General features: G+C 44.2%; 8 protein-coding genes across 11 annotated transcripts; 4 read left to right on the top strand and 4 right to left on the bottom strand.

The window, feature by feature from the left end:
- Positions 1–175: 175 nt before the first annotated feature.
- grk (gurken) lies at positions 176–3,416 on the bottom strand. 2 transcript variants are annotated; one of them, XM_036814091.3, is made up of 4 exons: positions 3,175–3,416; positions 2,851–3,112; positions 1,724–2,356; positions 176–1,214 (listed from the first exon to the last, which is right to left on the bottom strand). In XM_036814091.3, exons 2-4 carry the CDS (start codon positions 2,918–2,920, stop codon positions 1,015–1,017), a joined length of 903 nt encoding a protein of 300 aa, XP_036669986.3. In that variant the 5' UTR covers positions 2,921–3,112; positions 3,175–3,416; the 3' UTR covers positions 176–1,014. The 2 variants fall into 2 exon arrangements, with proteins under 2 accessions (XP_036669986.3, XP_016945557.3); XM_017090068.4 differs by having other exon boundaries at positions 3,244–3,416.
- An 841-nt stretch (positions 3,417–4,257) lies between these two features.
- D12 (YEATS domain containing 2 homolog D12) lies at positions 4,258–7,409 on the bottom strand. Its single transcript, XM_017090464.4, has 2 exons — positions 6,332–7,409; positions 4,258–6,267 (listed from the first exon to the last, which is right to left on the bottom strand). Exons 1-2 carry the CDS (start codon positions 7,223–7,225, stop codon positions 4,258–4,260), a joined length of 2,904 nt encoding a protein of 967 aa, XP_016945953.3. The 5' UTR covers positions 7,226–7,409.
- A 58-nt stretch (positions 7,410–7,467) lies between these two features.
- Positions 7,468–8,060, top strand: Chrac-14 (DNA polymerase epsilon subunit 3 Chrac-14). Its single transcript, XM_017074836.4, has one exon. The coding sequence runs from the start codon at positions 7,562–7,564 to the stop codon at positions 7,946–7,948; it is 387 nt and encodes a 128-aa protein (XP_016930325.3). The 5' UTR covers positions 7,468–7,561; the 3' UTR covers positions 7,949–8,060.
- Positions 8,061–8,232: 172 nt separating this feature from the next.
- Positions 8,233–12,391, top strand: mus201 (rad2 superfamily protein mus201). The gene is made up of 4 exons (XM_017090231.4): positions 8,233–8,433; positions 8,503–8,678; positions 8,749–10,920; positions 11,053–12,391. The coding sequence occupies exons 1-4, from the start codon at positions 8,346–8,348 to the stop codon at positions 12,343–12,345; spliced, it is 3,729 nt and encodes a 1,242-aa protein (XP_016945720.3). The 5' UTR covers positions 8,233–8,345; the 3' UTR covers positions 12,346–12,391.
- A 107-nt stretch (positions 12,392–12,498) lies between these two features.
- LOC108009257 (trichohyalin) lies at positions 12,499–15,562 on the top strand. Its single transcript, XM_017073444.4, has one exon. The coding sequence runs from the start codon at positions 12,595–12,597 to the stop codon at positions 15,352–15,354; it is 2,760 nt and encodes a 919-aa protein (XP_016928933.3). The 5' UTR covers positions 12,499–12,594; the 3' UTR covers positions 15,355–15,562.
- A 105-nt stretch (positions 15,563–15,667) lies between these two features.
- On the bottom strand, positions 15,668–19,324 carry Aasdh (Aminoadipate-semialdehyde dehydrogenase). Of its 2 annotated transcripts, XM_017090109.4 has the most exons (6): positions 18,905–19,324; positions 18,516–18,845; positions 18,180–18,461; positions 17,658–18,091; positions 16,299–17,599; positions 15,668–16,233 (listed from the first exon to the last, which is right to left on the bottom strand). In XM_017090109.4, exons 1-6 carry the CDS (start codon positions 19,225–19,227, stop codon positions 15,820–15,822), a joined length of 3,084 nt encoding a protein of 1,027 aa, XP_016945598.3. In that variant the 5' UTR covers positions 19,228–19,324; the 3' UTR covers positions 15,668–15,819. The 2 variants fall into 2 exon arrangements, with proteins under 2 accessions (XP_016945598.3, XP_016945599.3); XM_017090110.4 differs by lacking the exon at positions 18,905–19,324 and having other exon boundaries at positions 18,180–18,457; positions 18,516–18,689.
- Positions 19,325–19,434: 110 nt separating this feature from the next.
- On the bottom strand, positions 19,435–24,988 carry Agpat2 (1-Acylglycerol-3-phosphate O-acyltransferase 2). Of its 2 annotated transcripts, none has more exons than XM_017090111.4 (3): positions 24,616–24,988; positions 20,550–20,760; positions 19,435–20,484 (listed from the first exon to the last, which is right to left on the bottom strand). In XM_017090111.4, the coding sequence occupies exons 2-3, from the start codon at positions 20,723–20,725 to the stop codon at positions 19,845–19,847; spliced, it is 816 nt and encodes a 271-aa protein (XP_016945600.1). In that variant the 5' UTR covers positions 20,726–20,760; positions 24,616–24,988; the 3' UTR covers positions 19,435–19,844. The 2 variants fall into 2 exon arrangements, with proteins under 2 accessions (XP_016945600.1, XP_065719455.1); XM_065863383.2 differs by lacking the exon at positions 24,616–24,988 and adding an exon at positions 21,322–21,444.
- Positions 24,989–25,499: 511 nt separating this feature from the next.
- Positions 25,500–27,625, top strand: prg (piragua). Its single transcript, XM_017070314.4, has 2 exons — positions 25,500–25,773; positions 25,827–27,625. Exons 1-2 carry the CDS (start codon positions 25,606–25,608, stop codon positions 27,360–27,362), a joined length of 1,704 nt encoding a protein of 567 aa, XP_016925803.3. The 5' UTR covers positions 25,500–25,605; the 3' UTR covers positions 27,363–27,625.
- The last annotated feature ends 4 nt before the right edge of the window (positions 27,626–27,629 follow it).

Raw genomic sequence — 27,629 nt, 5'->3', positions numbered from 1 at the left:
ACTTCATATCCCTTAATCCAAGATATACGCAAGCGAAAAGTCAGAGTTACATCCACACCACCACTGCAACCACCACACCCCACTCAAACACCACCCACGCGTGGCATCAATAGTTTTGTATTGGTGCCCCTGAATTCCAGATCGGGGAAGTCCCCCCAAAAAACACATCCATCACCCATCAAGCACACACATCCACCACACATGCGCATACATACCATTCTCATATTGATGATCTTGATAGAAACAAAAAAAAAAAAGAATCAACAAATCATATACGATGAAAAGATGAAAGTGAGGAGAATTTTTTGAATAATTTCTACTATACATTTAACTGTAAGTTCGAAGAAATTTGTAAAGAATTTTTGGACGAAATATTGGATAAAATATATATTATAAAATATAAAACCCAAAAGCGTGCTTCACTCATATCCACCGGCTGAAAAAAAAACAAACACAGAGATACGAAGATACGAACCGCAGAAAGGAAACACTGTTTTCAAAGTTTTAGTTCTGTTTTCGAGTCGAGTCCCAATCCTCTTCTTTAATACACTACAAAAAATAGTTTTTCTTTACAATATACATGATGTAACCGAGTGTTACAAAAAATAATAATCATTTGTCCTGGTAAACTGGAGTAAGCGCTAAGATTATGTTCTAAGTACGTTCTTAATATTTCGTAAATGGTTAATTTAACGTAACAAAATGTTACTACAAAACAAACTACAAAAGCTCCAACGAAAGCTTCAAAAGCGAAACAAACGAAACTAAGAAATGATAAAGAAAAGCAAATACTAATTGTGCGTCTTTTGCAACTAAATAGAAAATCCTACTAAGTACACTAAATGTATTCAATAAATTAAAGCGTTTACTTTACGCTGCGCAACGTAAAGAAGTGTTGGTCAAAAAGAATTTGCCAACCAACAAAAAAAAAAGAGAGTCGTATATAGGCGAAACCAAAATTGTTTCCAAATCAAATCTAAATCGAGTGGAGGACCTCTCCTGGAGGATTCTCCCTCAACAAGTGACAAAAAAGCGCTGCTTGTGCAGGTGTAGTTGCTGCTGCTTCCGGCGATAGTCCGGCACATTGCGGAGCATGAAGACGGCTGCGAAGAGCACGTAGAGCGAGGAGAGCATGATGAGCACGGGGAAGGAGCAGACGATGTGCGCCATCCGGACCTTTCGCTGCACCGTTGAAGGCGTGTAGACGTAGTCACCTGCAAAAGGATCAAGATCATATTAGATGTAAGGCTTAAAACGACTTCTGGGGATGGGTATACAGCTAACATACATAGGTCAAGCGACAGTAATCAATATGTTAGGCGAGCTAAGGCACATACAAAAAACAATTGGGTAAAATTGACCAACAGAATAGTTAAATTGTCAGTTTGACCAATGACATAGTTATTCTTACAACAACAAAATGCACACAATTACTATTTTATGGTTGTTTTACTATTAAACAGTAACCAAAATACACATTACAATTTTGAATAGTTCTTTACCTCTTTTATAGTTACGTAAATATCCGTACTGTTCTAAATAGTTAACCCGTTTTTTTTTTTTGTAGTTATGTAACTATCCGTATTGTTAATTTTGATCCATACCCTTTTTTGTGTAACTATTATCTTATAGTAACTATCTATATTGGTCAATTTTTTCCCTAACTTTTTTTTCTGTGCAAGGTAGTATATCCTTTAAAGATTGTATAAGATTGTAAACTCACCATTCCAGCTCTTGTAGGCGCACCTCTCGCCATCGTAGTCGTTCACACAGAGGCAGGAGTGGAAGACCGTGTTGTTGACCATCGGATGCTGGAAGCAGTGGCCGCCGTTCAGGCAGAAACTGGTGTTGTAGGCCTCGCTGCAGGGCAGCATCTGAATCTCGGTCTCTTTGTTCAACGGGGTGGGTGTGCTGGATACGGTCGGTTGACTGGATGAGCTCTGGTCAGGTGGCGGTTCTCCTGTGTGCGTGACGGTTTCAGGTGTTGTAACCGTTTCGGAGGCGGCGATGGGTGTACTACTATCGCTGATCAACCAGGATGCAGTGCTAGATTCGAGGGCATCCGTTTCCTCTGCAGGATCCATGGCCTCCGAGTCGGCGTCCTCCTCCACAATTGGCTGTTGGGTTTCCGTCTCCTCGTTGGGATCCGTTTCGGGACGCAGCTGCTCTGCCGCCTCCTCCTGGGCGGAATTCTCCAACTGCTTGCGCTGCAGCTCCAGACGATTGAGCAGCTCAACCGCAGTCTCCTGGATCTGCTGCTGCAGCTCGTGTGCATGCTCGTGCATGTGGCTGTGCTGATGCTGCACAATTTTCAGCGTGTGCTCTCGGAGCAGTAAGATCCGGCTCGAACAACAATCTGGGGGATTCAGAGGAATGTTTTTGGGATAAAGAGAATTCTTAATGAACACAAAGAAAAAATTGAAAGAAATCTATCAGATCGAAAATGCGCAATAAAACCACCAGTGGAACTACTACGAATGAACTTTTATAAACATGTATTTTTGAGCTTATTAAAAATGATGGTATAACTACTTACAAAATGTTTTCTGTTTATATGGACGTATTTTTTTCATTTTCAAAATGTTTAAATACAAGAGGGAGTAAAATTTAAATCTTGGAAAATAATTTTTTTACCCATTGCTTAAAAAACCACTATTTCTGAAAATGTATAATCTTATAACCAAAACGAGATACCTTATCGATGCGATATCGAATTTTGTAAATCAATATTTTGAGATATTACTTTTTTTCCCCGCCAGAAATAGCTTTTTTGTTTGAGAACTTGGCAATCCTTTCCTGGATTTTTCTTTGTAATCTAGAATTATTTAGAATTTAGGTGGGGGAACTTACTTGTAACGACGACAATTGTTGACAGCACGAAAATTACTTCGAATATCCGAGTAAATGGGATTTGCATCATTGGAAAACGCTTGTTTGGCGTTCCGAAAAAAAATCGGGTGGGTGGACCGATTGTCCACCTCTAGGAGAACTGAGTCAATGGACAGGGGCGAAAACGATCTAGGGATCGAGCGGCGTGCTGGCCGCAAATGCAATTTGGCGTCGCAACAAAAGCAGAAACATACTACACACTTGCATCTCCTTGTGGATTTTACTGCAAAATAAAAATAGAACATTTTAGCGCCTCCACATTTTCTGTCACACGAACGCACGCACACACAAAAAACAAAATAGCACTAAAATTTGGTGATCCAAAAGCTTATTATAGAATATTTTCAAACATACTGGAGCAGTAATGTCGCCCGGGAAAGGCTTCGACATTATAATTATTATAATGACTCGTGAATCATTATATATAAATTGAGATAATTAATTAGTTAAACTTAGTGAGCAGCAAGCGCGGGAAGCGGGCTCCTCTCTGCTCTACTTTGATCTTAGGTCTTGTTGCGCGCACGTCGGGAAAGAGACTGAGGAAAACAGAGCCAGAGAAACAGATGGATCCCATCGCATGCGCCATGCCAAGAATATGAATGAAATCGGGGAGAATGAGCGGGGAGAACGAAGAGAGCGCCCCCGAAGAGATGCAATTACCGCCAGAAGAATAGGTGGATATGCAAAGAGCTTAAAGTATGGATATTAACAGTTATTAGATTTAACTGCCCTTCCCTTTTCGCACTTTTTGTTGCATACTTACAGGGAAAGATAACAGGTAATCCTACAAATCTATAATATTTCTATCTCTTAATGTTAAGCATCGTGAAAAAGATAGAAAAGCACGTCCCACACATTGGATTCAACTGCCCTTCCCTTATGCATCCTTATAGACCAAGATAATAGCTAAATCTTACTAATCGTAGGATCATTGAAAATATAGATAAGCATGTCTCTTAAATTTAAAATGTTTAAATCCATTAATTGTAAGGAATTGATTTAATAGACCTTTTAAGTCATCCACTTTACTGCAAAACAATGCCTATTTTCAATTTATGGTTTGTTTTATATCTTTATCAAGTCTACAATTCAAAGGTATTTTGTTGAAAAGTAAGGAAAATATGATATACATTTCTATATATAACTTTGCTTTTTTTCAATATTTGGTACAGCTAAACTACGTGTTGTCTTTCTAACCATAAATAACAAAACTTATTTTTTGAAAATTAATTTAGTTAATTTATTGCTTAATTGTATGCTTCTTAAAAAGAACAAGAGACTAAATAGATATCGACTAATATCCCAGTAGAATTTGAACTATTACGCGCACTTGATAAAAAATAAATTCAAAACTATGGCAACTAGCCACTAGGTTTGTGGCTCCAGGGGAGAAACACCCAGGTGAGTGTTTCCTAGGAAGTCCAGATCGGCGTACTGGCGAATGACGCGGCCAATGTCCTGGGGCTGCAAGCACAGCGGAGCATTGGCTACCGCCAGAGGTAGATGTTCCAAGGACTCCTGCTGCAGCTTGGCCGCCAAGGAGCGGCGCACCAATCTTTCGACAAAAGTGCACAGCACCTGGCCGAGCACGGCGAGGGCCACTGGCTGAGAAACGCCTGGTGAAGATTCCTCCGGCTCCAGAGAGATATTGATGTCCTTGCACATTTCCTGAACCAACTGCAAAGCCGTATCCAAATGCTTCGGTGGAGGTAGATAGAGCAGTTGGCGATTGTTCACCACTTGGAGGGATCTACTTCTCAACCGATTGCCTCTGGAGGCCTGCGAATGAGGTTTGTCCACGCCCAGCACATCGATGAACTCCTTATCCCGCATCCTTTGATCGTGTCCAAGCAGCCGTTCCGTTTGCCTGGCTATCCAGGCATTCAGCCGATTGCCTGAGCTGAGACTGGAGTAGACCGAGAGCTGCGGCTGTGGCTCGCCTTTGAGTTGCGCCTGCACCCGCTGAGCAAGTTGCTCTTCGGCCGCCAGTTTCGGTTTCCGCTTCTTGTCCATGCTGGGTAAAACCACTTTAAGGGGCGGCGTGTAGCCATGAACCCTGGCGAATGCCACTATCTCCCGCAAACTCCAGTAGTGCTCCTTCCCGCTGATGTCCAGCTGTTGCAGCTTGTGGTGCTGCATCAGACAGCGACGCAGGAGACGTGCCCGCAAGTACTCAAAACAGCGTTGCTTGAGTGCAGTTAACTTGTGGAATTCCTCGAGCGTTGTACATGTAAAAGGGTACTCCTTCTTTTGATCGATTGCTGTTAGCGGCAGGCGACGCAGGAGGAACTCAACCGCACTGCGCATATTTCGAAAGTGGGCACTGCCAAAGATCTGCTCCAGCCTTCGCGGTCGCGTCTGCAAAGGCGTTTCCATAACTGCAGGCGCTATATATGAGACCATGGGCCTTTCCTCTATCTCGCCACTCATGTTGGCATAACCATGATCATGCTGCATGCATTGCAGCATATGCCACCGCGTTAACGAGGGCGGCTTGAGAAGACTCAACTGTGGTTTCAACAGCGATTGTTGCTTCGCAGCCTGCTTGAGCTTTCGCTGCAAGGGATCAATGATGTACAGCTTTCCGGCTCTTTGGAACACAACATTCTTCTGACCCGGAGGTTGGCCATTTCGCACAGGCTTTATGGGCGGCCGATCTGCAGAGGGTTTCTGAGGCAATGGCTCTGGTTTGTGCTTCATTGGAGAGAACTCAAGCTTCCGCCTTTCTGGCGTAGATTCCTGCCTTGGGCTTCTGCCATTTACTGGCAGATACACCACCGATGGACGAGAAGCGCTCACCGGAGCCGCGTTTAACCGATGCTGAATTCTGGGAGGCGTCGGTGGAGTGGGCTTTCTGGGACTGTAGCTCAACTTCAGAGGCTCCGACACCAGGACCGTCGGTTCAATATGCTCGATGTCGCTCAGTTCGATTTTGTTGATGCCCGCAAACAGATCGTCATCCAGTTCCTCCTTGTTTTGAGTGATGGAAATGGTTCGCGGCTTGCAGGACTCGGTGGGGATAGCAAAAATTGGCGGTTCCAAAAGTGGAGCAACGGCCAGAGGAGGATCAGGGGTTGTGGGTGGAGGATTTGGCGTAGAAGGCGCAGCCTTTATGCTTTTCCGTTTCGTCAATGCCTGCTCCGCTCTCAGCCATATTTCCACAGTGGTCTCAGCACCCATCGTATGCAAGCCACACATAGTTTTGTCCAGCACGAGCTTGTGCATCAGCTGCACGGGTTTCTGCTGAAGGTGGTCTTGAAAGAACAGCTGGATGCGCATGGGAAACTCGCCCCAGCCACGTCGGGTCAGCTGAAATGGAGGCCTGTGCACGTCCACAATGTCGTTGGGTCGGTAGGAATGATGCAGGTGAAAGCGCACCTAAAAATGCAATAGAAGGAAGTGTTCTAAGTCTCCTCACTCTTCAAGTCAATGGAATGCTTACCTTTTTAATGTAGGTCCCCACTGGTTGGGGTAGCCCTTTGCCTTGCACATATACCAACCACTTGTAGATCAAAGCTTGTTCACCTGTGGCTTTGTCCTGAGAGCCTACGCCAATGTACTTGGAGGTGTTGCCCACGACAAAGAGGAACTTGTTCTTGTTGTTCAGCCGCGAGGCATTCAGCTCCACTTGCCTTTCGTAAGCCTGGCGACTGGTGCAGGGCTGCTCATCCTCCTGCTTAACGGAAATGGAAGCTTCCTGCTCTGTCTGCTCTTTGGGGTCCTTGGAGTGATCGGTAACGATACCCTGATCCTTGATCTTCTGCTGTCGCCTCCTTTCCGCACGTCGATGTGCCGGATTTCGCAGCCTGATGGTTTCTTTGGCCAATGTGGCCGCCGTGCGCTCAGGCAGATGATTCTGGATGGGAACCGGGCGTTTGCCAACGATTTTCTTGATGGCCGGATGGAGGGGCAGCTGTGGGGTGGACACATCGTCCCCGAACAGGCTGTCGCCGCGCACCTTGGCCACGTCGGCGGCGGTGAGGGGAACCTGTTGCTTCCGGTAGTACTCGCTGACCACCTGATAGCGCAGTCTGTCCAGCATCTGGCGTCCCTGCAGCAGTCTTCGATCGATCTCTGCCAGCTGCTCCACCTTTTGTCTGATTTCGCGTTGGAACTCCAGTCGCAGGAGCTCCCGGATGCGCTGAAGTTTGTCAGCGGGCGGTAACACCTCTTCCGCAGTCCCCGTTTGCTCCACTTTGGGTCGCTTTCCCTGGAGTGACGAGTCATCTTCCGGATGGGGTTCACTCTGGCTGGGTACATCCGTTTGTTGATAATCCGGATCGTGGTACTCGCTGTGTCTGCGCTTCTTTGGCGGCGTCGCCTGTTGCTGGTCCATGTGCGTGGTCGCGGGCGCACGCACAGGGCTCGGATCACGTGAGTTCGTTGGGGAACAGCTTCAAGTTGGGCCCGAACCGCTCCTTGCACATTTAAGCCGGGATTATGGGCTGTTATTTATGAAAATGTGTAAACAATTGATGCGAAAGAGGCGGCGCAAACAGAATTACATTGGGCGGCGTTGCCAGACTGCCGGAGTAGATGCGTGCATGCGGTTGTTAGCCAACACTGGCGGGCTCAGCTGTTTGTTTTCTACTTTTCTTTACGCGGGAAGCAACGACGCCTCCACGGGAGAACGAAAATTGTTATTCAAAATAAGCAGATAAATTGCAGCAAAATGGTCGAGCGCATCGAGGATCTCAACTTGCCCAACGCTGTGATTGCAAGGCTCATCAAGGAATCGCTGCCGGACTCGGCCAGCGTCAGCAAGGAGGCGCGCGGTGCGATCGCCCGAGCAGCATCCGTGTTTGCAATTTTCGTGACCTCCTCTTCGACGGCGCTGGCCCACAAGCAGAACCATAAGACCATCACCGCCAAGGACATTCTGCAGACCCTCGCTGAGCTGGACTTCGAGAGCTTCGTGCCCTCGCTGACGGAGGACCTGGAGGTCTACCGCAAAATGGTCAAGGATAAGAAGGAGAGCAAGGCTAACAAGAAGGATACAAGCAGCTCCGAAAATGCCAACGCCAGCAGCACTGCAGTCGCCGAGGAGGCGATTGAGTGATCGCAAAGGATCTTAACTATCAGGAGGCGTTATCATCCTTAGTCTTTAAGCGCAAAGCTAGTATTAAGCATTCATGAAGAACATTAAATATAATCAGTATCAGAGTTGCAAACCTGTGTTAAATTAATATTAATTTGGTGTAAATTGTATATCTTAAAAAGATAATCAGATAATGTTTACTTTTTTAATCACAACTTGAAAACAAGATTTGTGTGATTAACAAATCACTGTTTTTTAAATCACTCTTTTGAGCATCACTGCTACTTATGCACGTGTCTTTCCAACACTGCCAACAGCTGTTCAAACGGATAGAACCGCGTCTTCAGTTCAACCCCATTGCAAAAGTTCTATATTTTATTAACTTGCATGTTTTATATCATATTTATATACTTAACCAATGGGTGTTACGGGCCTGTGGAAGCTCATCGAGCCGTGCGGCAAACCAGTGCCCGTGGATACTTTGGAGGGTAAAATCCTGGCTGTGGGTAAGCATTGATTTCATCGTCTAATGAAATTAGTGGTGGGTTCTTATTGGAGTTGTGTGTATCCCGCAGATATATCCATTTGGTTGCATCAGGTTGTCAAGGGTTTTCAGGACAACAAGGGATCGGCCCTGAGCAATGCCCACTTACTGGGTTTGTTCCACCGCCTCTGCAAGCTACTATATTATCGTGTGCGACCGGTGTTCATCTTCGATGGATGTGTGCCTCAGCTCAAAAGGGACACCATTGTGGGTTGATTTATCAGATAAAACTAGGATGAATCCTTGAAATTGTACCGCTTTTGGTTAAACATTGCAGGCCCGCCGTCAGCAGCAGAGGAACAAGCTGAGCAACGAGGCGGATCGCATTCAGGCCTTGTTACTGCAGTCTCTGGCCAAGGAGAAAGTGGTGCAGCAGGCGCTGGGCAAGAATGCGGAGCTCCTGCTCAAGTCTCCCATCAAGCGACCGCCTCCAGCGAAGAAGAACGACGAGGATGACCTGTTCAAGCTGCCAGAACTTCCGGCTGCATCTGCGGGACTGGATAACACCGGCGAGGGCAGCGAGCAGGACACCAGTGCCAATGTATCGGATAGCTCCTTTGACGAGTCAACCGCTCGACATGCCTACAACTCCAGTCTGCAAGCCATCGATGTGAAGAGTCAGCACTTTCGCAATCTGCCCGCCGATGTGCGGCACGAGATCCTCACGGACATCAAGGAGACGCGGAAGCAGTCCTCGTGGGGCCGCCTCCACGAGTTGCCCGCCCGCAGCGACGACTTCTGCTCCTTTCAGATGAAGCGTCTACTTAAAAGACGCGCTGTACAGGAAGGCTTGGAGCAGGCTGAACAGGAGATGGGTGGCACAACGCTCACCTATTCGGAGTTGTGCGACTTCTTCAGCGAAGAGGGCATCGTCACGCCAACGGCCATTGAACAGAGCACCCGGCAGATCAGCTCGGATGAGCACACCCGATTTCTGCTGGTCAGGGATCTCAAAAAGAAGGCTCTGGAGAGCACCAAGCAGGAGGTGAAAATAGAGAAGATTGAGGAGGTGCCGGAAGAGGAGGATGAGAAGCCAAGTACCTCCACCAAGAAAGAATCCGGCGAAGGTACTCCCCTAGGCACTGAATTCGATGAGGATTTGGCCAAAGCCCTGTCCATGTCAATGGAGGAGACCAAAGTGTACGATGAGAAGGACTATGAGTACGACTCGGACCAGGAGTTGCGACTAAATCGGGCGCAGAGCAAGCAATTGCGACATGCTGCCAAGGGACCTGCCAGGGCATATATGATTGAATACGGCGGAATGAACGACGAGGAAGTGGGCAACATCTTGGAGGCCACTCAGCTCGATGACACGCAAAGCCTTGAGAAGTTGCTTGATCTCACCACAGTCCCCGCCGAAATGGCAAACGACTCGATTGAGGAGGCCAAACTAATTTCACAAGCCATTGAAGAGAGCAAGCAACTCGCCCAAGCGATTGAGGAAAGCAAAAAGAGTCTAAACGAGGATAAGGTGGAGATTGTAGATACAGATACTGACTCCGACTTGGAGGAAGTTATGGAAACTCAGGAGCCAGTTAAGGGTAAAAAGACTCTTGAGATTTGTGTTGACATCACTGAAGACCTGAAGGACTCGAACGATCTGTTTGCGGATATATTTGAGGAGGAGGTCAAGGAACTGGAAAACAAGAAGAAAACTGAAAGCGATGAGGATGATGACTTTATAGAGGTCAAAGATAGCGAAGAAATGGTATTGGATTCTCAAGATGATGCTAAACCAAACGAAGATAAAAGCATGCCGGAAACTAATCACCTTAAGGAAGATATTGATGAAATTATCGAAGTGAAAGATAGCCAAGAGCGTGTTCCCTCAGAAGTTAAGAATAAGCCTGATTTAGATTCCATTCTAAGCGAGCTGAAAAAGGAAACCGCTGCAGTTAAAAATATTCAGCTAAATGTAACTGAGGAGGCAGAACAAAAACCAAAGGTTGAACTGAGTTCCATATTAGACGAACTAAAAACCAAGATGGCCGAAGTTAAGAACATAAGCCTAGATCAAGTCAAACTAAGCAATAGTGCCTCCATTGTTTTATCCTCGGATGATGAAGGGGCCTCAAAAATCACGAAAACCACCGTACTAAAGGAAGAAGTAATTGAGCTGTGCGACAGCGATGATAATAAAACCAATCGCATATCACCGAACAAAACGCCCAGCAAGAACAAGTCCATTAAGGACTTCTTCGACACCAATTACGTGGTTAAGCGAACGCCCGACAAATCACCAGCAACGGATAAAACGCCACCGGGAACACCCAAGACTCCGCAGCCCTTCTTTAGAAAAAGAACACCAAAGTCGGGACGTAAAAGGGCTAACGATGAGCAGGATGATAGCGATGAGGGTGTTTCACCCACGAAAAAATCTAGTAAGGCTTCGAAATCACTCTTCGAGGCGAAGGAGACGGAAAAGGAAAAGACTGTAGATCCTGAGGTAGGTATAGAAAATATTAGGTGGATACTATGGTATGTTATTAACAAAAAAGAATGTACTATTTTAATTATTAAGGCACTATTATATAATTAATAAATATTATGTTGCTAATATTGTTCCTAACTATTCCAGGATCTTATAAAAGATGCCGCTGAAGCGCTTAAATCACAAAAGACCTCAGAGGAGCTGCAGGAAATGGCGACCAACTTGGCCCAGGAGCGGAAGGAGCTGGAAATCGAGCGCAACCGGCAGGACCGCATGGGCATGTCGATCAGCCAGCGCATGAGCATGGATTGCCAGGAGCTGCTACGCCTCTTCGGCATTCCGTACATTGTGGCCCCCATGGAGGCGGAGGCGCAATGTGCCTTTCTCAACGCCACCGAGCTCACCCACGGCACCATAACAGACGATAGTGATATCTGGCTGTTCGGCGGTCGAACTGTTTACAAGAACTTCTTTGCCCAGAACAAGCATGTGTTGGAGTTCCGGGCGGAGCAAATCGAGCAAACGTTCAATTGCAACCGGGGCAAACTGATCCAGCTGGCCTGTTTGGTGGGCAGTGATTACACAACCGGAATTCATGGGATTGGTGCTGTGACGGCCCTGGAGATTCTGGCCTCCTTTTCCGGGCAGGATGCGAACAATCCAAGTGCCTGCAATCAATCGGTGCTGCAGACATTGATCAAGTTTCGGGACTGGTGGCAGGCGCACAAGAACAGCAATCTTCCCCCCGGAAGCTCCGCAAGACTTTCTCTTCGCAAAAAACTGAAAAACATTGAACTGCATGAGGGATTCCCCAACGGAGCAGTGGTGGAGGCTTATTTGGCCCCCACCATCGACGACAATCGAGATGCATTTAGTTGGGGCACACCGGATGTGGAATCAATCAGGGAATTCGCGCGAAAGTCTTTCGGATGGACCACTTCGAAGACCGATGACATCCTCATGCCGGTTATGAAAAAGATGAATGAGAAGAAGATCCAAGGTTCCATACTCAATTACTTCACGGCAAAGAGTGCGTTGCGAGTTCAGCAGCCACAGGTCAGCAAACGGGTGCAACTGGCCATTGACAAGATGTCAGGAAAGATCGATGATGCCGAGACGCCGGAGAAGCCAAAGAAGGTGACACGCGCAAAACGGGCAAAGGCAGCTCCGGCAGCGGGTGATAATGTAGCCAACGCGGAAGGAGAGACCAAAACTGCGCGACCCAAACGCGGAAAACGAAAAGCTGCGACTGAAACGGATGTGGCGAATACGGAACAACCTTCTACATCACAGTTGGCTCCAAAGCCAGAGAAATGTCCTCGGATACCCAACACCGTAGAAGTGATCCCTCAGAGGGAGAAGGACCTGGAGCAGATGCGTCTCAACAAGGCCAAAGCGGCGGAAATTCTGAAAAAATCAGCTAAGACCAACAAAAAATAATCTTACAAAAACAATTTAATAAAAATTTATAGAAGTTGTAATTGAAGTTTTCAGGTCACTTGAGATGTTGGAAGTGGGTTTCGAATTATGTCTTACTTTAATTGTAATCACTGATATCAATATCGATTCACTTATAACATTTGGATTTCGCAGAAACCTTGAGATTAACATCAGATTTTTTTTTAATTTTACTCTTGATTCTATATTTTGTTGATTTTATACTTTGGATACCATAACAAGAACATTGACATGGCTTTCAAGCGAAATTCTGGTCTACCTATTCCCCACCGAATGTATTATAAAACTCTTCGCATGAAGGGGAACAAGACAAAAGCAGTTGGCTTGCAAAAACGCTTACACCATCTTTTAGAGGAAAAGAGCACTTTCGCTAAGAGGATCCACAAGATGTCCCTGCATCAGAGTCGATCCTTGCTCGCTGAGTGCATTGAGTTTATACGAAGGCAAAATCGACAGCTTCAAAAATATTATCGAAAAGATGTTCGCAACGAAAGAAGGTTTAGGAAACTTATGCGCAAATTGTTAGGCCATAGATCCCACAGTTTATTTCTCAAAAAAAGTTTCAACGGCTTAAAAAGTTCAATTTATGATGGCGGTCATATACCAAACCAATCCAACGAAGAAAATCTACATTATAAACTGCAATTAATCAGAATGTTAACGAAAGGAAATTTTAAGGAAGCTGAAGAATGTATTAAAGTTGCAAGGAAGATAATGGGATACCACTTGGGGCAGGTGAGGAGAAAGAATAGGTCAAAAAGACGGGTACCAAAAAGTCCCTTCGAAAAAGCTATATGGGAGTTCTTTAATTCATTGGAAATAAACAAAAGAGAAAGAAAAAAGGATAAGAGTGAAATTAAAAAAATGCCACGTCCAAAAGGACCTTATAAAGTACCCAAAAAAAGGGAATTAGTGACCAAGATTCCTAAAGTTGCGGGAGACGAATTTAAGTTAAATATAAATTTAAAAGAATTAAATTATACAAGAAAGAGTATAAGTTTATCCAATGAGTCAATTAAGGACTCAATTAATAATTCCATTGAGGATAAGGACGCCTATAAAGTTTATCACACTAGAAGCGCCGATGATTTTCCCGAATCCAAGGTAAAAATTAAAGTTTATCCGCGCGAGAAGACCGAAAGAAATAAAACAGTCGACAGTGGAGAAAATTGGAATCGCAGAGAAACACCTTATATTTTTCCAACAGAACTTGAAAATTCAAAGAAAAATGGAATTAACAATAAGTCAGAGCCCAATGAAGTAAATAAGAAGAATAATTTAAGAGGGAAAAAAGGAATTAACTCCACCAATAAGTCAAAAACGTCCCCGACCACTGAACAGGAGTCTTTAAAAAACGATCAAACGGAACAACATGTGGAGGAAAGTAACACAGAAAATGAATCTACCAAAATTACTCCGAAAACGAATAAATCACATTTTCGATCTTTTACTTACGAAAAATTGAAAACCGCATACCGTTCTCACAGTCTAGACTCCAAGCGACATATTACACCAACTAAAAAAAAAGAAAAATCCGATGAAAGCTTAGCCAAGTCCAATAACCTGATTTCGTCAAACTATTTTGAGGCCACTTCAATGTTTAATCCTCCTATAAGCGAGTCTCTGATATTTAATAAAAGTACTCTACCGTTTTTAACAAGGAAAGTTTCCACGCTTTTTGGAATACCTTCCTCCAAATCATTGGATGGCGTGAGAAGGTATTCCGCAAAGCCACAGCTACCCATGTCGTCAGTGGCCACTGAGATTATCAAGCGTTTATACGAACAAAGGAAATTAACTTTGGATGAACCAAAAAGACTTCACAAGAAAATCGATCTTACAAGACTGCATTCCAACAGTTTTCTGGGAAATATTTCAAAGTATAGGCCCTGGGATCAAATGGATGCAGTGCTGGGCGATTTGCTTGGGAAGTATAAGGAGTGGTCGGATAATGCTAAAACCCCCGAGGAAGCTCATAAGTGCAAGAAAATTCTCAAGTGGCGATATATTCATAATGTGCAAAAGCTTTTACACAATCATGTGAAGCAGCTGAAGATGGAAATGGACGGTGGGAGATCGGAAATTGGTTCCAGAAAGTCTCAAATTTCATTGAGATCTATTCGGTCCAGTTACCAGGTACCATATAACTATGGATCCTTTGCTGTCCTAAAAGAGTCTTCCGAGACAGAAATTTCACCAATTAGACCTCTTCACGAAAACTTTGTCCGCACACAAATGGATTACTTGAGATCGAGGATTTTCGACAAGGACGTGGAGCGTATGGAACGCATGATCATGGGTAGGCACGTGCCCATAAACGAGGAAGACCTCGAGATCTTCAAGAAATATAAATTTGATCCTCAGCACTTCAACATCCTGATATTATCAATTGGAAGATCAATGTCGGATGACAGATACGAGGAGAAACTGCCAGTTCTGGAGAGAAATTTCCAATTTATAAGCCATCAATTGCAGGTGCTTTCCAGGGAGAGAAGGATACAGAAAATGCTCGTGAAAAAAGATCTGAAAAAAACAGAAGAGGAAGAAGCATCGAAAACTTCTGGCGACAGTTGTCATTACGATCGTACAGTCTTTAATGAAGCCTTTCTGGAGAAAAGGAGGGAAGTGTGGGCATCATACATAGCCAAACAGGCCAAGACTCCCACAGAGATTGTTTTGGAAGCTGTCCGGAAGCAGAAACGAAAAGCTCAGATGGCCCAAAAAAGGGAAGAACGCGAGCAGCGTAACAAACAAGAGCCGAAAATTTTGAGAAAGAGGAGATCTCCCAGTGCTCTTTACAGAGCTCCAAGGCGAACGCATCGTGAGCAACAAGTTATCGAGGACATGCAGCAGGAGCTGGAGAGCACCAAGTCGAAGTGCTCGGCAACATCTCTGTGCTGCCGGTGCTGTAGCAGGTGCGGCTTGATTTGGACTCTGAGGTGTTCCGAGGGTTCCACCGGTGAAACAGCTGAACATATCTGTTTAGTATAAAAATAAGATAGCTTAATTTATAAATTTAACGAAGCATATTCCGGGGTGCTGCAGAAAGTCGATTCAAATGCAGTTGAAACATATTTTTGTAGCACCCTGGATTGTGAATTTATCAGGTTTCTTATAAACGAATCGAAATAAAAAAGTATCAAACCGAATGTTTTACGATTTTAAGAAAACCGAAATACAAAAAAAAATTTAATTAGTTTTTGAAGGTAAGCATTTTTAAATGAGGTAATCAAAATTGTAAAAAAGTTTATATACAAAGTAATATGCAATGTTATTGTTCATTACTCCGAACATTACAACAATGTGAAATTTAAATACTACATTTATTTCAAAAATGTATAAAAACTAATTTTATATTTTATATGTTAACTCTATCATATTAAGGCACATTACCTAACCTCCATGGTGGGCTAAAGCTACTTTGAAAATGGAATTTTTTGAAATGCCCGTGAATATTTAGATGCCCAGACAGTACAGGAAGTTATCTCGACAACCCACGTATACCCGTCGAAGGCTCTCAATATAGCAAGCACTGGAAAACACTTCGCCGGGAAGTTTGTCAGACCACTGAATCTCGCCATTCCTGAAGTTCATCAGGACGACACGTCCATCGGTGGCGCCGCACCAAGCGAGAATTCCATTCGGTTGCACTGTGAGCAGACTGGGCGTGGCATAAATAGGGGCACCCACATTGGTCTTCCAGTGCAGCTCAAAATCAACGGATTTTGCGCCCGGGCCCGTTTTACATCGCAGGCAGTAGACATGTTGATCTATGCAACCGAAGACGACAAAGGAATGTCCCATGAAAGTGGGTGGAGTCTTGACCACCAGCGAGGAGAAGATGTTTCCTTCTGTGCTGAAGGTGGCCAACTTAAAATTAAAATTAAAATTGCTTAGAGCAGGTTTAAAATTACCAAAAGTAATGTAGTACTCACCACTTTTCCGTTGCCCACATGACAGGCGTGAACTCGACCAGCCACTTCGGCGGCCAGAAAGACATTGGACTTGGATTCCAGTAGGACAGGTGTGGAGAAAATAGGCTCCCTGAACTTATGCGTCCACTCAACGGAGCCATCGGTGATGGCCACACGCGAACAGCTGCCGTCCAAAGTACAGATGATGAGCGACTGTTCGCTTGGCAGCTCCAGAGCTCCTGCAAAGATCGCCTTCTCGCCAATCTTCTGACACCACAGCACTTCCTGCTGCTCGGCTGACAAGCAATAGACATTGTAGTCCTCCGCATAGCTGCATACTATAATTCGACGACCATCGGTGGTAAGCAGGGGCTGCGATTTAATCATGCCGCCAATTTCCACGGAAAACACAGTGTCACCGGTTTGAGGATTGAAACCGTAGAGACAACCATCGTAGCAGCCCACCATGGCAAGTTTTTCGCTGAGAAACGTAACCTTGCACTCAATGCGATTGGGTAGCCGGACAATACTCAGTTCGTTGCCCGTCTGGGGATCCAGAGTACGTAGAATTTTGGAATGTGCGCCAACGCATATGTAGCGTCCCTCGTATTCGCTTACTGGGGAGTCAATGCACTTCTCGAAGTTTACCTTCCAGTAAAACTGAAGCTTGAGCACCGGCTGTTCGATTCGTTTGATTACCAGGCCGGAATGGCAGGAACTAACCGCCGCCGTCTCCACGGGCTTTCGCTTGACATTATTGGCCACCAACTTGGCCGTGTCCAAGAACCTTAGAACTGTTCGCAACGGAACATTCTCGTCCAATAGCATCTCAAACAGATGCCGCTGCTCATCATCGATGCACATTTGCAGTCCGATCTCCCGGCAAATGGTGATGGCATGGAAGGATGTGCCACCCGCCTGACGAAAGCTCAAGTCATAGCCACAGGGAGCAGTTTCCTCGATTTTCTGCCTTTTCGCCGAAGTATCATCAGTCTTTTCCACACATTCTAGTCTGTCGTGCAGATAACTCTTCAATATTTGCTGAGCGGGTTGAGCCAGGGGAATGCACAGCTTGAGGAGCTCTTTTTTGTCCAGTTTGCCATTAACATTGCAGGGAAAGTGTTGCAGGTAGACAAATCTATCTGGCTGCTCTGCCATCGACACCTTGGAGAGTATATCGAAGGTCTGGGCCCGCTGTTGAACTCTGGTCTTTGGCTCCAAGCTGCGGATGCAGCAGATCAGCTTTTGCAAATCCTCGAGCCACAGGCAAGCCGCCAGTTCGCTGCTAAGCAGACATTTTTGGATTTTGCGAGTTATCATACCTAAGAAAAAATAGATGTAATTAGCCATTAATTTTGTACATTAACTTATGAAACTTACCCAAGCTTATACGATTACCGGCCCTCTTCACCATATCATTTGACCTCTCCCCATAAAATATTGTACCATCCTTTTCTCGAGTGACCAGATCTCCAGTTGCTCTGAAACAAATGCCGGAATCGTCTTCTGAAGAATCCACTTTGTCATCTATTTCTGGTATATAGCAACGCCGCGTGGCACTGCCCAGATAGAGCTCTCCTTGTGCCGAATCGTTATTGTTTTGAAATTGAATCCGTATAATCGTGTCTTCGTCGATGGGCTTGCCCAAAGGCACTGGGGTCTGTAGCGACTGAACGATGTGCAGGTGGCTCCAGCAGGATATCTCTGTGATTCCATAGATGTTGCAAATGTGTTTCTGCAGCAGGACACTCGGGTCCATCCAAGTAACGAGTTCAGCATTCGAGGGAAACGGTTCACCGCCAAGAAGGAGCACTCTGAAAGCGGTAAGATAAAATTCAGTACATTGACATCAAATAAATAGAATTTTAAGCCATCTTAAGTTTAGGAAATTCCCTATCGCACCTGAGTGAGCTAGACCTGCTCAACACCCTATCTCTGATACAGGTGGCTCCAAATCCGCGGAACAGCGACGGCGTCATCTGCAGAATACTGATGCCTGGCTTGGCCAGGTTATCGGGAAAGAGGGCACATAGCAACTTGCTAGGAGAGTCCCTTATAGAGTGGCGGCTGATCAGTAAAGTTGCGCCATTTTGCAGGGCCAGAAAGAACTCCACCACGAAGGGATCAAAAGTGCAGGGTGTGCCCAGATAAATGATGTCAGCCATAGAGACGTTTAGCTTCTGGCTTAAACGAAATAAAGATAAGTTCTGGCATTGGAATATTGAGTAACCACTGTACCTGAGCGCTACGATGTTGGGGGCGATGCATTCGTAAGGCACATGTATTATTTTCGAGCTTCCTGTGCTTCCAGTGGTGGTGACGGTATAGCACATATTAGCGGGCAGGGGTTTCTTGGCGAATGCAGTGGATTTGTTCTTCACCATGTACAGCTTGCAGACCTCCTTTAACAACATTATGCTAAACAGATGCGTAAAGTGTAAAGGTGCAACAGTCAAATGTTTATTGACCAGCACAAAGTCCACTCCGGCTGCGCACATCTGATCGTGCAGCTCCTGGGAGAGCATCATCTTGTCCGTGGGAAAGAAGTGGCACTTGTGGTTGAGTATCCTGCATGATTACAATCATTAATATTATAAAAGACAAGGAAAAACAGATAGGAATCCTACGTAAGGATCAGAAGACAAGAAGCTGGCGTGTGTTCTGTGATGCGAAGGGCAATTCCTGAACCGGGGGGAATCTTCTGTCCCAAGAATTGGAGCACCGTCTGTACTTCTTTTGCCGCAGTGCCATACGTCAGGATCATGTCCTCGGCCTCCACACGTTCTATCACGAAGGGAACATCCTTAAAGGCTTGGATTCTGTTGATGTCGTAAAGCTTTTCTGGCGGCTTTGCATCCGATGCAGTCTTGGGTTCCAAATTCTCAGTGGGAGGGTCCTCTTCTGGCCGTGATTCTCCCGCCAATTCAGGATGTATCTCGGCAGTTGCCATTTTAATAAGAACTTTGTTTACAAAACAAAGCAAACTAAATTAAAAAGCTAATTCGAAAATTGTTTTGTTTATATTTTGCATTGCCGGCAATCGATACCAGGCGATAGCATTGAGGCCTATCGACAGAAACAGCTGTTCGATAAGTTCTGGATGTCATCGATATTTTAAAATATCGTTTTTCTTTTTTAAATTTAAGAAAGCGCGCCATTTCATTTTTAATTTCATATCTTTTATTGTTCAGTGCGAAATGTTAGTCTCATTTCATTATTCTCATATAAATCAATATGCTATACACATAAAGCTAAACATCTAACAACTGTGCTTTCTTCTTTTGTAAAAAGGTCTTTTGTTGACTTTTGGTCAGTAAAAGCTCTAGGCATACACACGCATGTGCTGGAGGTAAAACAGTTAATATTAATCAAAAATACACCCATTTAACGATGAAGTGTAGCTTAATAATAGGCAATTGGTTCCACGTCCCTTACATTTCGATTCCTCTTATTCACTCTTAGACAAATCTTGTAGATTAAATATAAATTAAATCCCCAAGCAGGAACTACTGTACATCGGGGTGTTATTTTCATGTAACCTGAGTTGATTAGTAGCCCACCCACGTCCTAGGCTTGCTTCTTCGAGCTCAAGGCTTGGCCCTCTTTACTCAGCTTCGTGTACTCCGTCTGCATGATGGACTGGCACTCGTCGATCAGCAGTTGCACATCCTCCTTGGCGTACTTTTCAGTTGAGACCTCTGGAAGGATGTGGATTAGGGCGTGGCCGGGGCGGAAGGTCTTCTTTTCATCGTCCATGAATGAGTATTTGGATATGACCACTGGCTGGACGGGACTCTTGCCCTGGAGGGCGATGTGGAACGATCCCTTCTTGAAGGGCAGCAGCGAGTCCTTGGAGTTGCGTGTGCCCTCCGGGAAGAGCAGCAGTTTGCAGTTCCGCTCCTGTATCGCCTTGGCCTCCTTCTGCAGAGAGTTGATCGAATCGGTCTTGCGTGACCGATTGATGAACAGAGTTCCCCACAGCCAGGCTCCGATGCCAAAGAAGGGAAGGTAGAGCACCTCCTTTTTGGATACGACCGTTGCCCTGCCGATCACCGGCCACAGGTGGGCCAGCACACACAGATCCACGGCACTCTGGTGATTCATGATCACCACAGCACCGTGGTCCTTACGCACGTTCTCCAGGCCCCGAACCTCCATCGTGATGCCCATCAGGCGGCAAAGCTGCCGGAAGCACCAAGCTGGAACGCTGAAAGTACAAAATGGTAAATCAAAATATATTTCAATGAAGTAAACCCCGTGAGGAATACTTGCAGCGCATTTCGGTAGTCCCTCGGACGGAGGATCATAAAAGGCACGCAAATCAGGACTATAGCACCCGCTCCAAAGAATATAAAGACCATCCGCATTTGATAGGGAGCTTTCGCCGTAGCGCTCAGTATTAAGGCCACCACGCAGGCAAGGCCAATTACTTCGCAGGTGCAAGCCATTTTTAGAAGCTACTTAATTCGAGTGGTCCCTTTTACTGAAAGAATTGAAAAGATTTAATTTTTTGAGTACTGGTTAGAATTTTTAAAAGCTAGAGGGACGAACCTAAAGTTGGACAGCTTTTTTCAATATATGGTTATTATGTATTGGACATTTAATGCTTAGCTTTCTATAACTAAGACTTCTGAAAAACTTTTCCAATGCCCAAAGATGTTCAAAAAATTTGAATTTTCTGAAACCAGTATTCATTTATTGTTACTTACAATACCTACTTCATTTTTGATTTAGCTAATTCTAGTTATATCCGATACTGAATTCGACTCTAGCAGCTGTGCATATAAACTGACTTGGGAATATTACGCGATTGCTTAATATTTCAATTCTCTCCAATTTGCATAATGTCTTGATTGGTCAATAAACCAACATGCACTGCGTTTCTGAACTCTAAACGTAATGGCCCATTCAAAATAAGCACCTAGAAAACAACCAACAAAATTTTTAACTCTAATTGTGTTGATTCTTATGCTTTATTGTGAGCACTTTTAGATATCTCAAGGTCGATTATAAATTCATGAGTGATATCCCTCTGGTAACAAACCTTTGGAAGACCTTAACAAGGTCGGCACACGTCCGATACGACCGATTGGACAAATCACACTGAAAAAACCCATGCCAGGTGGGACCGTTTAAACTGGGCATTGCCAAAGGCGTATCAGAAATTGTTAAACTGTTTTTGTTTGGATTAAGGTACTGAACTTTGATATCTGGGCGAAACATTATAAGTTAAACGTTCGATTGAGATCCATAAACTTTCGTTATCAGCGATGACGAATAGTACAAAGATTGGAGAGATCTGAATAGTAATCAACTTGGCGATATGCCTTAAGTGGTGGACAAAAGAGGTATGTACTTTAGCTAATAGATTACTGTTGGTTTGGGGTATGATAATCTTTTTATAGATACAACAACTAGCGCACTTATTGACAGTTTCTTTTTCAATTTTTATGAAAGCGCACAATCAAAAGATTACACGTAATAATAAAACACTTATGCTGGTCTAATCTAAAGAACATAAACTCGATACGCAAGTATAATTAAACCCAATTCGAACTAAAGAAATTTGTTCTAGGTGTTTGGGTGTTACTTTTCTTACTTTGGGATAAACAATTAGCAGGTAAATTCATTACCTCATCAAATACTGCACAACTGAAGTAGTAATACAGGCAAAAGTCGGGTGGAACCCACAGTTCAGACTTTGACATACAGGTCGAAGCTCATCTATAAGACCCAGTTACCCCACACCCTACAACTATAACTCGAGTAATTACCCACAAAATGTTGCGTGTATTATTTAACATTTGCCCTGTTGTCAGGGGTACTTCAAAAGTAGAAGACTACTTGAGACTAATACATTTTGGTTAAAAATTGATCACATGAGCCTTTTATCTTTACGACCACATCTCAATATTAAAATCAGCCGTTGACATAAGTGCTCTAATCAGAATGATAGCCAATTTTTAATTGTTTTGTGGAACTAAAAATACTGTTTATGACTAGAGCTCAATTGTTTACGGAACTACTTTTAATGTTGGCCATAGCAATTATAACTATTATAATTATTGTTACAGATACAACTTTCGGCTATTTGAGCTCTGAAATGATGTCAAACTGTTGATACTGGTCGTGACCTTTTGGGGAGTAATTAAGTGTTGAACGGGTAGTTTAGTTTAATCAAACGCTGGGATCAGATGGTTATGACATAGTTGCCTTGGATTTTCATTGATTTTTACCTGAGCATGTACGGAAATCTTAATGAATGGCACATTTTCTTCTAATGACATATTGTGACGGGCGAATATTAAATATATATAATTTGCAATGCGATAACAGGGTCTCGATATGGCGGCTTTGTAATGGGTCATAAATGGCTTATTTTATTAATTCTGCAGAAACAAATGTTTGGCGATAATATTTCCAGGTATTTATCGTTATTTTGCTGGCTTATCGGATTTCTAATAAACGAGTTCAAGGAAATTTTCATGTTTTGTTTAGGACTTAAGCAGACATTTTTCTAGTAAAAAGTTCCTCAGTTAAATTTAGATTTTACCTGTAAGTACAGCTCAGGGCACTCGGTAAACTTTTATTTTAATGTTAAAATATTTCATTTAATTTCTAAATGTTTTATTAAAAGTTAAAAGATTATAAAAGATTTATTATACTGAAAAATGTTGCTGTCGGCTTTACTTTGCTAGCAATAATTCTAACTGAAAACTTGTTTTGCCAAAAGTGGATCTTTTATTGCCGGGGTAATTACACCACAATATAATGTATATAACCCATTTGGTTTTACAACCTGTTACTTTATAAAGTATTCATAAATTTTAAAAATATTAGTATGCACACCCCCTTTAACAGGGGTTAAATTTGCAAATTACATTTCTGCCAGTGTGCTGAAATCAATTTGTCAACTGAAAGTGTTTGACTTTTTGTTTACAATTTCCACCGGCACCGCCCGTTTGCTGTGTTGCAAAAGAAGGGGTTATGAAGGCGTTATGAGGGGGGTTCGACTTTCATTATCTTTTGGACAATCGCAGTAGAGCTTTCGGAGTGCGACAGCGGAACATCGATTCATTCAGCTAGCATAAGCTCAGGTTACTGATAAGATTGTGGCATGATTCCGTGCTGGGGAATGATAGGCACTATAATATTACACCGATCGCACGCATGTGACGGGCGTGTTGTAGAGTAGTCAAAGTCCGGACCCGGGTCTGGAGCTCCCCTGCAGCCTCAATTTGCCAGCCAATTTAGCGTCGGCGTCAGCACATCGAGTCAAGTTCAAAGTCAACGAGGAGAATCTAATACTAGACAACTAGACAACCTGAGTCACGGCATTGATTCGTTTGATCTGATGATCGGACTTTCCTCGTCGAATGATCATTGTCTCCCGCTTTATTACCGAGTGGAATGTTTGGAACCTTAATCTTATTTGTTTTTCAATAGCACACCATTATTATGTGCCAGTCACTTGCCATTTTGTCTATGTTTAAAGTTTATACAAATGTAAACACTAAATTATCTGCAATCGCGTAATTTATTTATTGATTCAGTGTTGTGATATCATTGCTTTTACAGGAAATGATATAAATCCATTCTGTGTAGCAAGTTGGGCTTACAATTATAATTTATTTAGAAGTCTGCCACTTTTTGAACCATAATTTAAACAGGTTAATGGATATGTACTTTTTTTTGGTCGCAACTTTTGTACATTCATGATATTATAAATTCTCTTTTTCCTCTTGAAGGTAATGAATTATTAACGCACAAAATCATTATTTCACACGCTATGGCCACGGGGGAAAGTGAGGAATCCCAATAACATAAAATCAACAGGGACCTAGCGGCCAAAAAAGTATAACCCATGGGAGTTAAAGAGCGGGGATGGTAAAGTTGGGGTCTAACGGTGTCAACAGGACGACTGGTACACAGAAAAAAATAACAGATAAGACAGTAAGGAATTTAAGTGAAATATAAAAGTCCCAATATATTTTTTTAAATGCTTGTAACTATACCAGAAGAAGTAATATTTCTTGTTTTAATGATAAGTACTTATCCAAAATTAAAAAAATGTATTTTTTACATGAAAATAATCCTTCTATTCATTGTGAGTGGATCATATCAGGTAACCAATTTCTCTCTGTCCATCAGGAAAGAGAGCCATAAATGTACAGGGGGGTGCGGTTTTTTTATTCCTCCAGGAATAACCCACAAACCGCATGACTTAGGAGAGCAGAGAGGAAGAAGGAAAAGGAACAGGAGCATAATAAAGACAGAATGTACGTGGGGGGACGAAAACAACAAACAAAAAACAACAACTTCAATAGTACAAACTCACGAAACAGTTATTTCCCCTTTTGGGTGGAAAATTGTTGCTGCTCGCTGCTAATTCCTCTCTGTTATTGTTGTTGCTGCTGCTGCTGCTGCGTAGGCGTAACAGTTGTTTTGCCGCTGTGTAAGTGCGTTCTAGTGTAGTTTACAGCATCTGCAGTGGAACAAATTCCAAAAATTCCACCAAACGGATCGTGACCAATTGCAAACAAACTTGTAACGCACTGCAATTTAATAAAAACCGAGCAAGCACTCAATCCTGATCAACCAAAGGAATATTCCCGCGTTTACTAAGATTTCCGAGCCGCAAGAGTATGACCGGCACGGCACGCAAGAGAAACGTCCGCTTTAATCAAGAGTCCGTTCGCAATTGAAAAAGCTTTCGCTTCGCATGTTTGCCGCGTTTCCGTTTAACCTGTGTGCGGTGGATGGGAGCTAAATGTTAGGTACTTGTTTTATAACACATTACCTGGGTACAGTTTCAATACTATTATTTTAATGGAAAATTAAATTTGCAAATACTATGAAAACCAGGCCTTGTGTAAAAATCAAATACAGAGAATTATAGCATTCTAATTATTAACAGTCCAACTAAACAAAAAATTAATTTACAAACAAGTCTTTATTTTAAGAAAGTCTTATTACTTGGAATTTTGTATAAGAGTTAGAAAATAATATATAGCTATAACGATAATAATTAGTTTGGTTTTATTTGAATGTACCTCATAAAAAATATATATTCGAAGCAATTTTTCGAATAAAATGAATGAAAGGGATTCTAGCCATTATGTTTTGTTCCGGAGACGTAGCCCACTGTGCCAGGGTAAATCGATAGCTCCTAAAAACCGATTGCCACATGTTGCGAAATTCTGCTATGTATCGATACTATCGTAGAGGTTTTCCCATCTCTAATGCAAAACGCGTTTTTTTTCTGCCGGCGCGGCTTTGTTGCTGATATTAGCCAAAATAGGTAGTTTCCGGCACACCCGGTCACAAAATGCATATACCGGAGACCACCGAAGTGACCCAGGAACGGGAGGTGTGCACTTGCCGTCTGTGCCACCGCGAGACGGATGCCAACTCGCCAAATATTTTTGAGAGCTCGGTGGCGTGCTGCAAGGATGTGTCTATTGCGGAGGTTTCCCAGGCTCTGTGGAGCGTTCAGGTGAGTGTCCTTCGTCCATCACACTGCTCCGATAGTAACTCCCTTTCTTGCAGTACGATCGCCACGAGTTTTTGTCCGAACTCATATGCCCGGAGTGCCTGGAGATCCTAGAGGACGCCTTTGAGCAAAGGAGAGGGATGCAGGAACGGGAGAAGGCGCTGCAGGAGCAGCTCAAGGACCTGATAAGGGAGGATGCCAAGTACCGGCCCGGTCTCAATGGCAATCCAGGAGAGTTTTTGCCCGAAGAGGGCTGCATCATCGTGGAAGTCGACCCGGAAAAGCTGGCGGAGACCAGTGAAGATGAGTTTGCCCTCGGCTCCGACGGAGAATACGAAAACTACGAGGACGACGATGAAGAGGAGGAGGAAGACTTTGACGAGGAAGATGAGGAAGAAGGTCAGAATGGCGAGGATGTGGACATGCCGCTGGGCATGGATGCGGCCCAGATGGCTGCTCAAAAGGCGGTTGCGGCAGACACCAACTCCGCGACGGCACGGCCAAAACGCGCCTTCCTCTGCCAGTACTGCGATCTGGGCTTCACCCTGCCCGCCGAATGTCAGGAGCACGAGCGTAGCGCCCACGACCCTAACGCACCGTTCTGCTGCACCTACTGCAACCTTAAAATGGTCACCCGGCCCGCTTTGATTTCGCACATTAAGACACTGCACGATCCGGATCGTCCGTATGTGTGCGCGCACTGCCGCAAGGGATTCGTGCGTCGCTCCGATCTCAAGAAGCACACAATTGTCCATACGGGCGTGCGGCCATATACCTGCAACGTGTGCTCCAAGAGTTTCTCGAGGAACACCAATCTGACCAAGCACATGCGCATCCACAGCGGCGTCAAGCCGTTCGTGTGCCAGCAGTGCCCGCGATCGTTCCAGACGGCAGTGGAGATGATGAGGCACACACGCTCCCACGGCGAGGTGAAGGCTTTTCAGTGTGGCCGCTGCCCTTACTCGTTTTCGCGCAGGGATAAATTGCTGGCCCACCAGCAAGTTCACACTAGGCGGGATGTGGAGCAGCAGCAGCAGCAAATGGGACTACTTCCGCCATTGGAGGGCGATCTGGCGCATCTGCAGCAGCAGCAGCAGCAGGCTGCTTTCCAGGCGAAGCAAAAGGCTCAGTCACAATCTAAAAACTCTCGCAATCATCGATGCGATATTTGCGATCGTGCTTTCCAGCGGGAGCGCGACCTGCAACGCCATCGAGCCCTCCACATGGACTCGCTGTTCGCCTGCAAGACTTGTAATCAAGGTTTCAACCGACGCGAGCAACTGCATCGGCATGAACTGGAGGCCCATGGACCCAGCTTTACGTGTGGCATCTGCTGCATCAGCTTCCTGCATCAAATTGAGCTGGAGAATCACCTTAAGGTCCATCAGCTGCAGCACAAGATGGCGCAGCGGGCCCAGGAGGCTTCCATTTTGCCTCTCAAAATAGCCGAGCTGGCGCCAGTGGCCCCGATGGCTCCGGTGGTCCAGCCACCCCCACAAATGCGACCCACGGCCGCGGAACTCTCGTTCTACAGCAACATGATTCCCACTATGAATCTGGGCTTCTACAGCGAGACTCGACCCGAGGAGTAGAATTAAGTTAACTGAGGTTAGTAAGTAAGTTTGAAAAGTGTTAAAATTTAACTTAAATGATACAAAAGCTTAAGGATACATATATTTTAAGTCCTCGGCTTTACTTTTGCCAAAACGTAGCTTAGTTATTTAATAAATTACAAACCTTTTAAGTATGAGTAACTACAGTTTAAATTTGGCATCTAATTGACTTTAAAAATGTCTTTAAACAGATTGACTGAATTTTTGAAGATAATAAAAATACAATTTGCGTTTGTACGAAAGATT

The sequence above is a fragment of the Drosophila suzukii genome, chromosome 2L (genome assembly GCF_043229965.1).
Source record: "Drosophila suzukii chromosome 2L, CBGP_Dsuzu_IsoJpt1.0, whole genome shotgun sequence".
NCBI lineage: Eukaryota > Metazoa > Arthropoda > Insecta > Diptera > Drosophilidae > Drosophila > Drosophila suzukii.
The sequence above is the reverse complement of the archived record's forward strand: the minus strand, read 5'-3'. Positions and strand labels throughout refer to the sequence as shown.

What these genes read in the sequence shown, in the direction of transcription:
- grk (XM_036814091.3), bottom strand. Translation starts at nt 2,920, where the DNA reads ATGATGCAAATCCCATTTACTCGGATATTCGAAGTAATTTTCGTGCTG. An exon ending in AACAATTGTCGTCGTTACAA is followed by an intron (nt 2,357 to 2,850) that starts GTAAGTTCCCCC and finishes TGAATCCCCCAG; the next exon opens with ATTGTTGTTCGAGCCGGATC. An exon ending in CGCCTACAAGAGCTGGAATG is followed by an intron (nt 1,215 to 1,723) that starts GTGAGTTTACAA and finishes ATCCTTTTGCAG; the next exon opens with GTGACTACGTCTACACGCCT.
- D12 (XM_017090464.4), bottom strand. Translation starts at nt 7,225, where the DNA reads ATGGACCAGCAACAGGCGACGCCGCCAAAGAAGCGCAGACACAGCGAG. An exon ending in TGGGGACCTACATTAAAAAG is followed by an intron (nt 6,268 to 6,331) that starts GTAAGCATTCCA and finishes TTGCATTTTTAG; the next exon opens with GTGCGCTTTCACCTGCATCA.
- Chrac-14 (XM_017074836.4), top strand. Translation starts at nt 7,562, where the DNA reads ATGGTCGAGCGCATCGAGGATCTCAACTTGCCCAACGCTGTGATTGCA.
- mus201 (XM_017090231.4), top strand. Translation starts at nt 8,346, where the DNA reads ATGGGTGTTACGGGCCTGTGGAAGCTCATCGAGCCGTGCGGCAAACCA. An exon ending in AGCTCAAAAGGGACACCATT is followed by an intron (nt 8,679 to 8,748) that starts GTGGGTTGATTT and finishes TAAACATTGCAG; the next exon opens with GCCCGCCGTCAGCAGCAGAG. An exon ending in AAAAGACTGTAGATCCTGAG is followed by an intron (nt 10,921 to 11,052) that starts GTAGGTATAGAA and finishes TAACTATTCCAG; the next exon opens with GATCTTATAAAAGATGCCGC.
- LOC108009257 (XM_017073444.4), top strand. Translation starts at nt 12,595, where the DNA reads ATGGCTTTCAAGCGAAATTCTGGTCTACCTATTCCCCACCGAATGTAT.
- Aasdh (XM_017090109.4), bottom strand. Translation starts at nt 19,227, where the DNA reads ATGGCAACTGCCGAGATACATCCTGAATTGGCGGGAGAATCACGGCCA. An exon ending in CGGTAATCGTATAAGCTTGG is followed by an intron (nt 17,600 to 17,657) that starts GTAAGTTTCATA and finishes ATTTTTTCTTAG; the next exon opens with GTATGATAACTCGCAAAATC. An exon ending in ATGTGGGCAACGGAAAAGTG is followed by an intron (nt 16,234 to 16,298) that starts GTGAGTACTACA and finishes TTTAATTTTAAG; the next exon opens with TTGGCCACCTTCAGCACAGA.
- Agpat2 (XM_017090111.4), bottom strand. Translation starts at nt 20,725, where the DNA reads ATGGCTTGCACCTGCGAAGTAATTGGCCTTGCCTGCGTGGTGGCCTTA. An exon ending in AGGGACTACCGAAATGCGCT is followed by an intron (nt 20,485 to 20,549) that starts GCAAGTATTCCT and finishes TTGTACTTTCAG; the next exon opens with CGTTCCAGCTTGGTGCTTCC.
- prg (XM_017070314.4), top strand. Translation starts at nt 25,606, where the DNA reads ATGCATATACCGGAGACCACCGAAGTGACCCAGGAACGGGAGGTGTGC. An exon ending in AGGCTCTGTGGAGCGTTCAG is followed by an intron (nt 25,774 to 25,826) that starts GTGAGTGTCCTT and finishes CCTTTCTTGCAG; the next exon opens with TACGATCGCCACGAGTTTTT.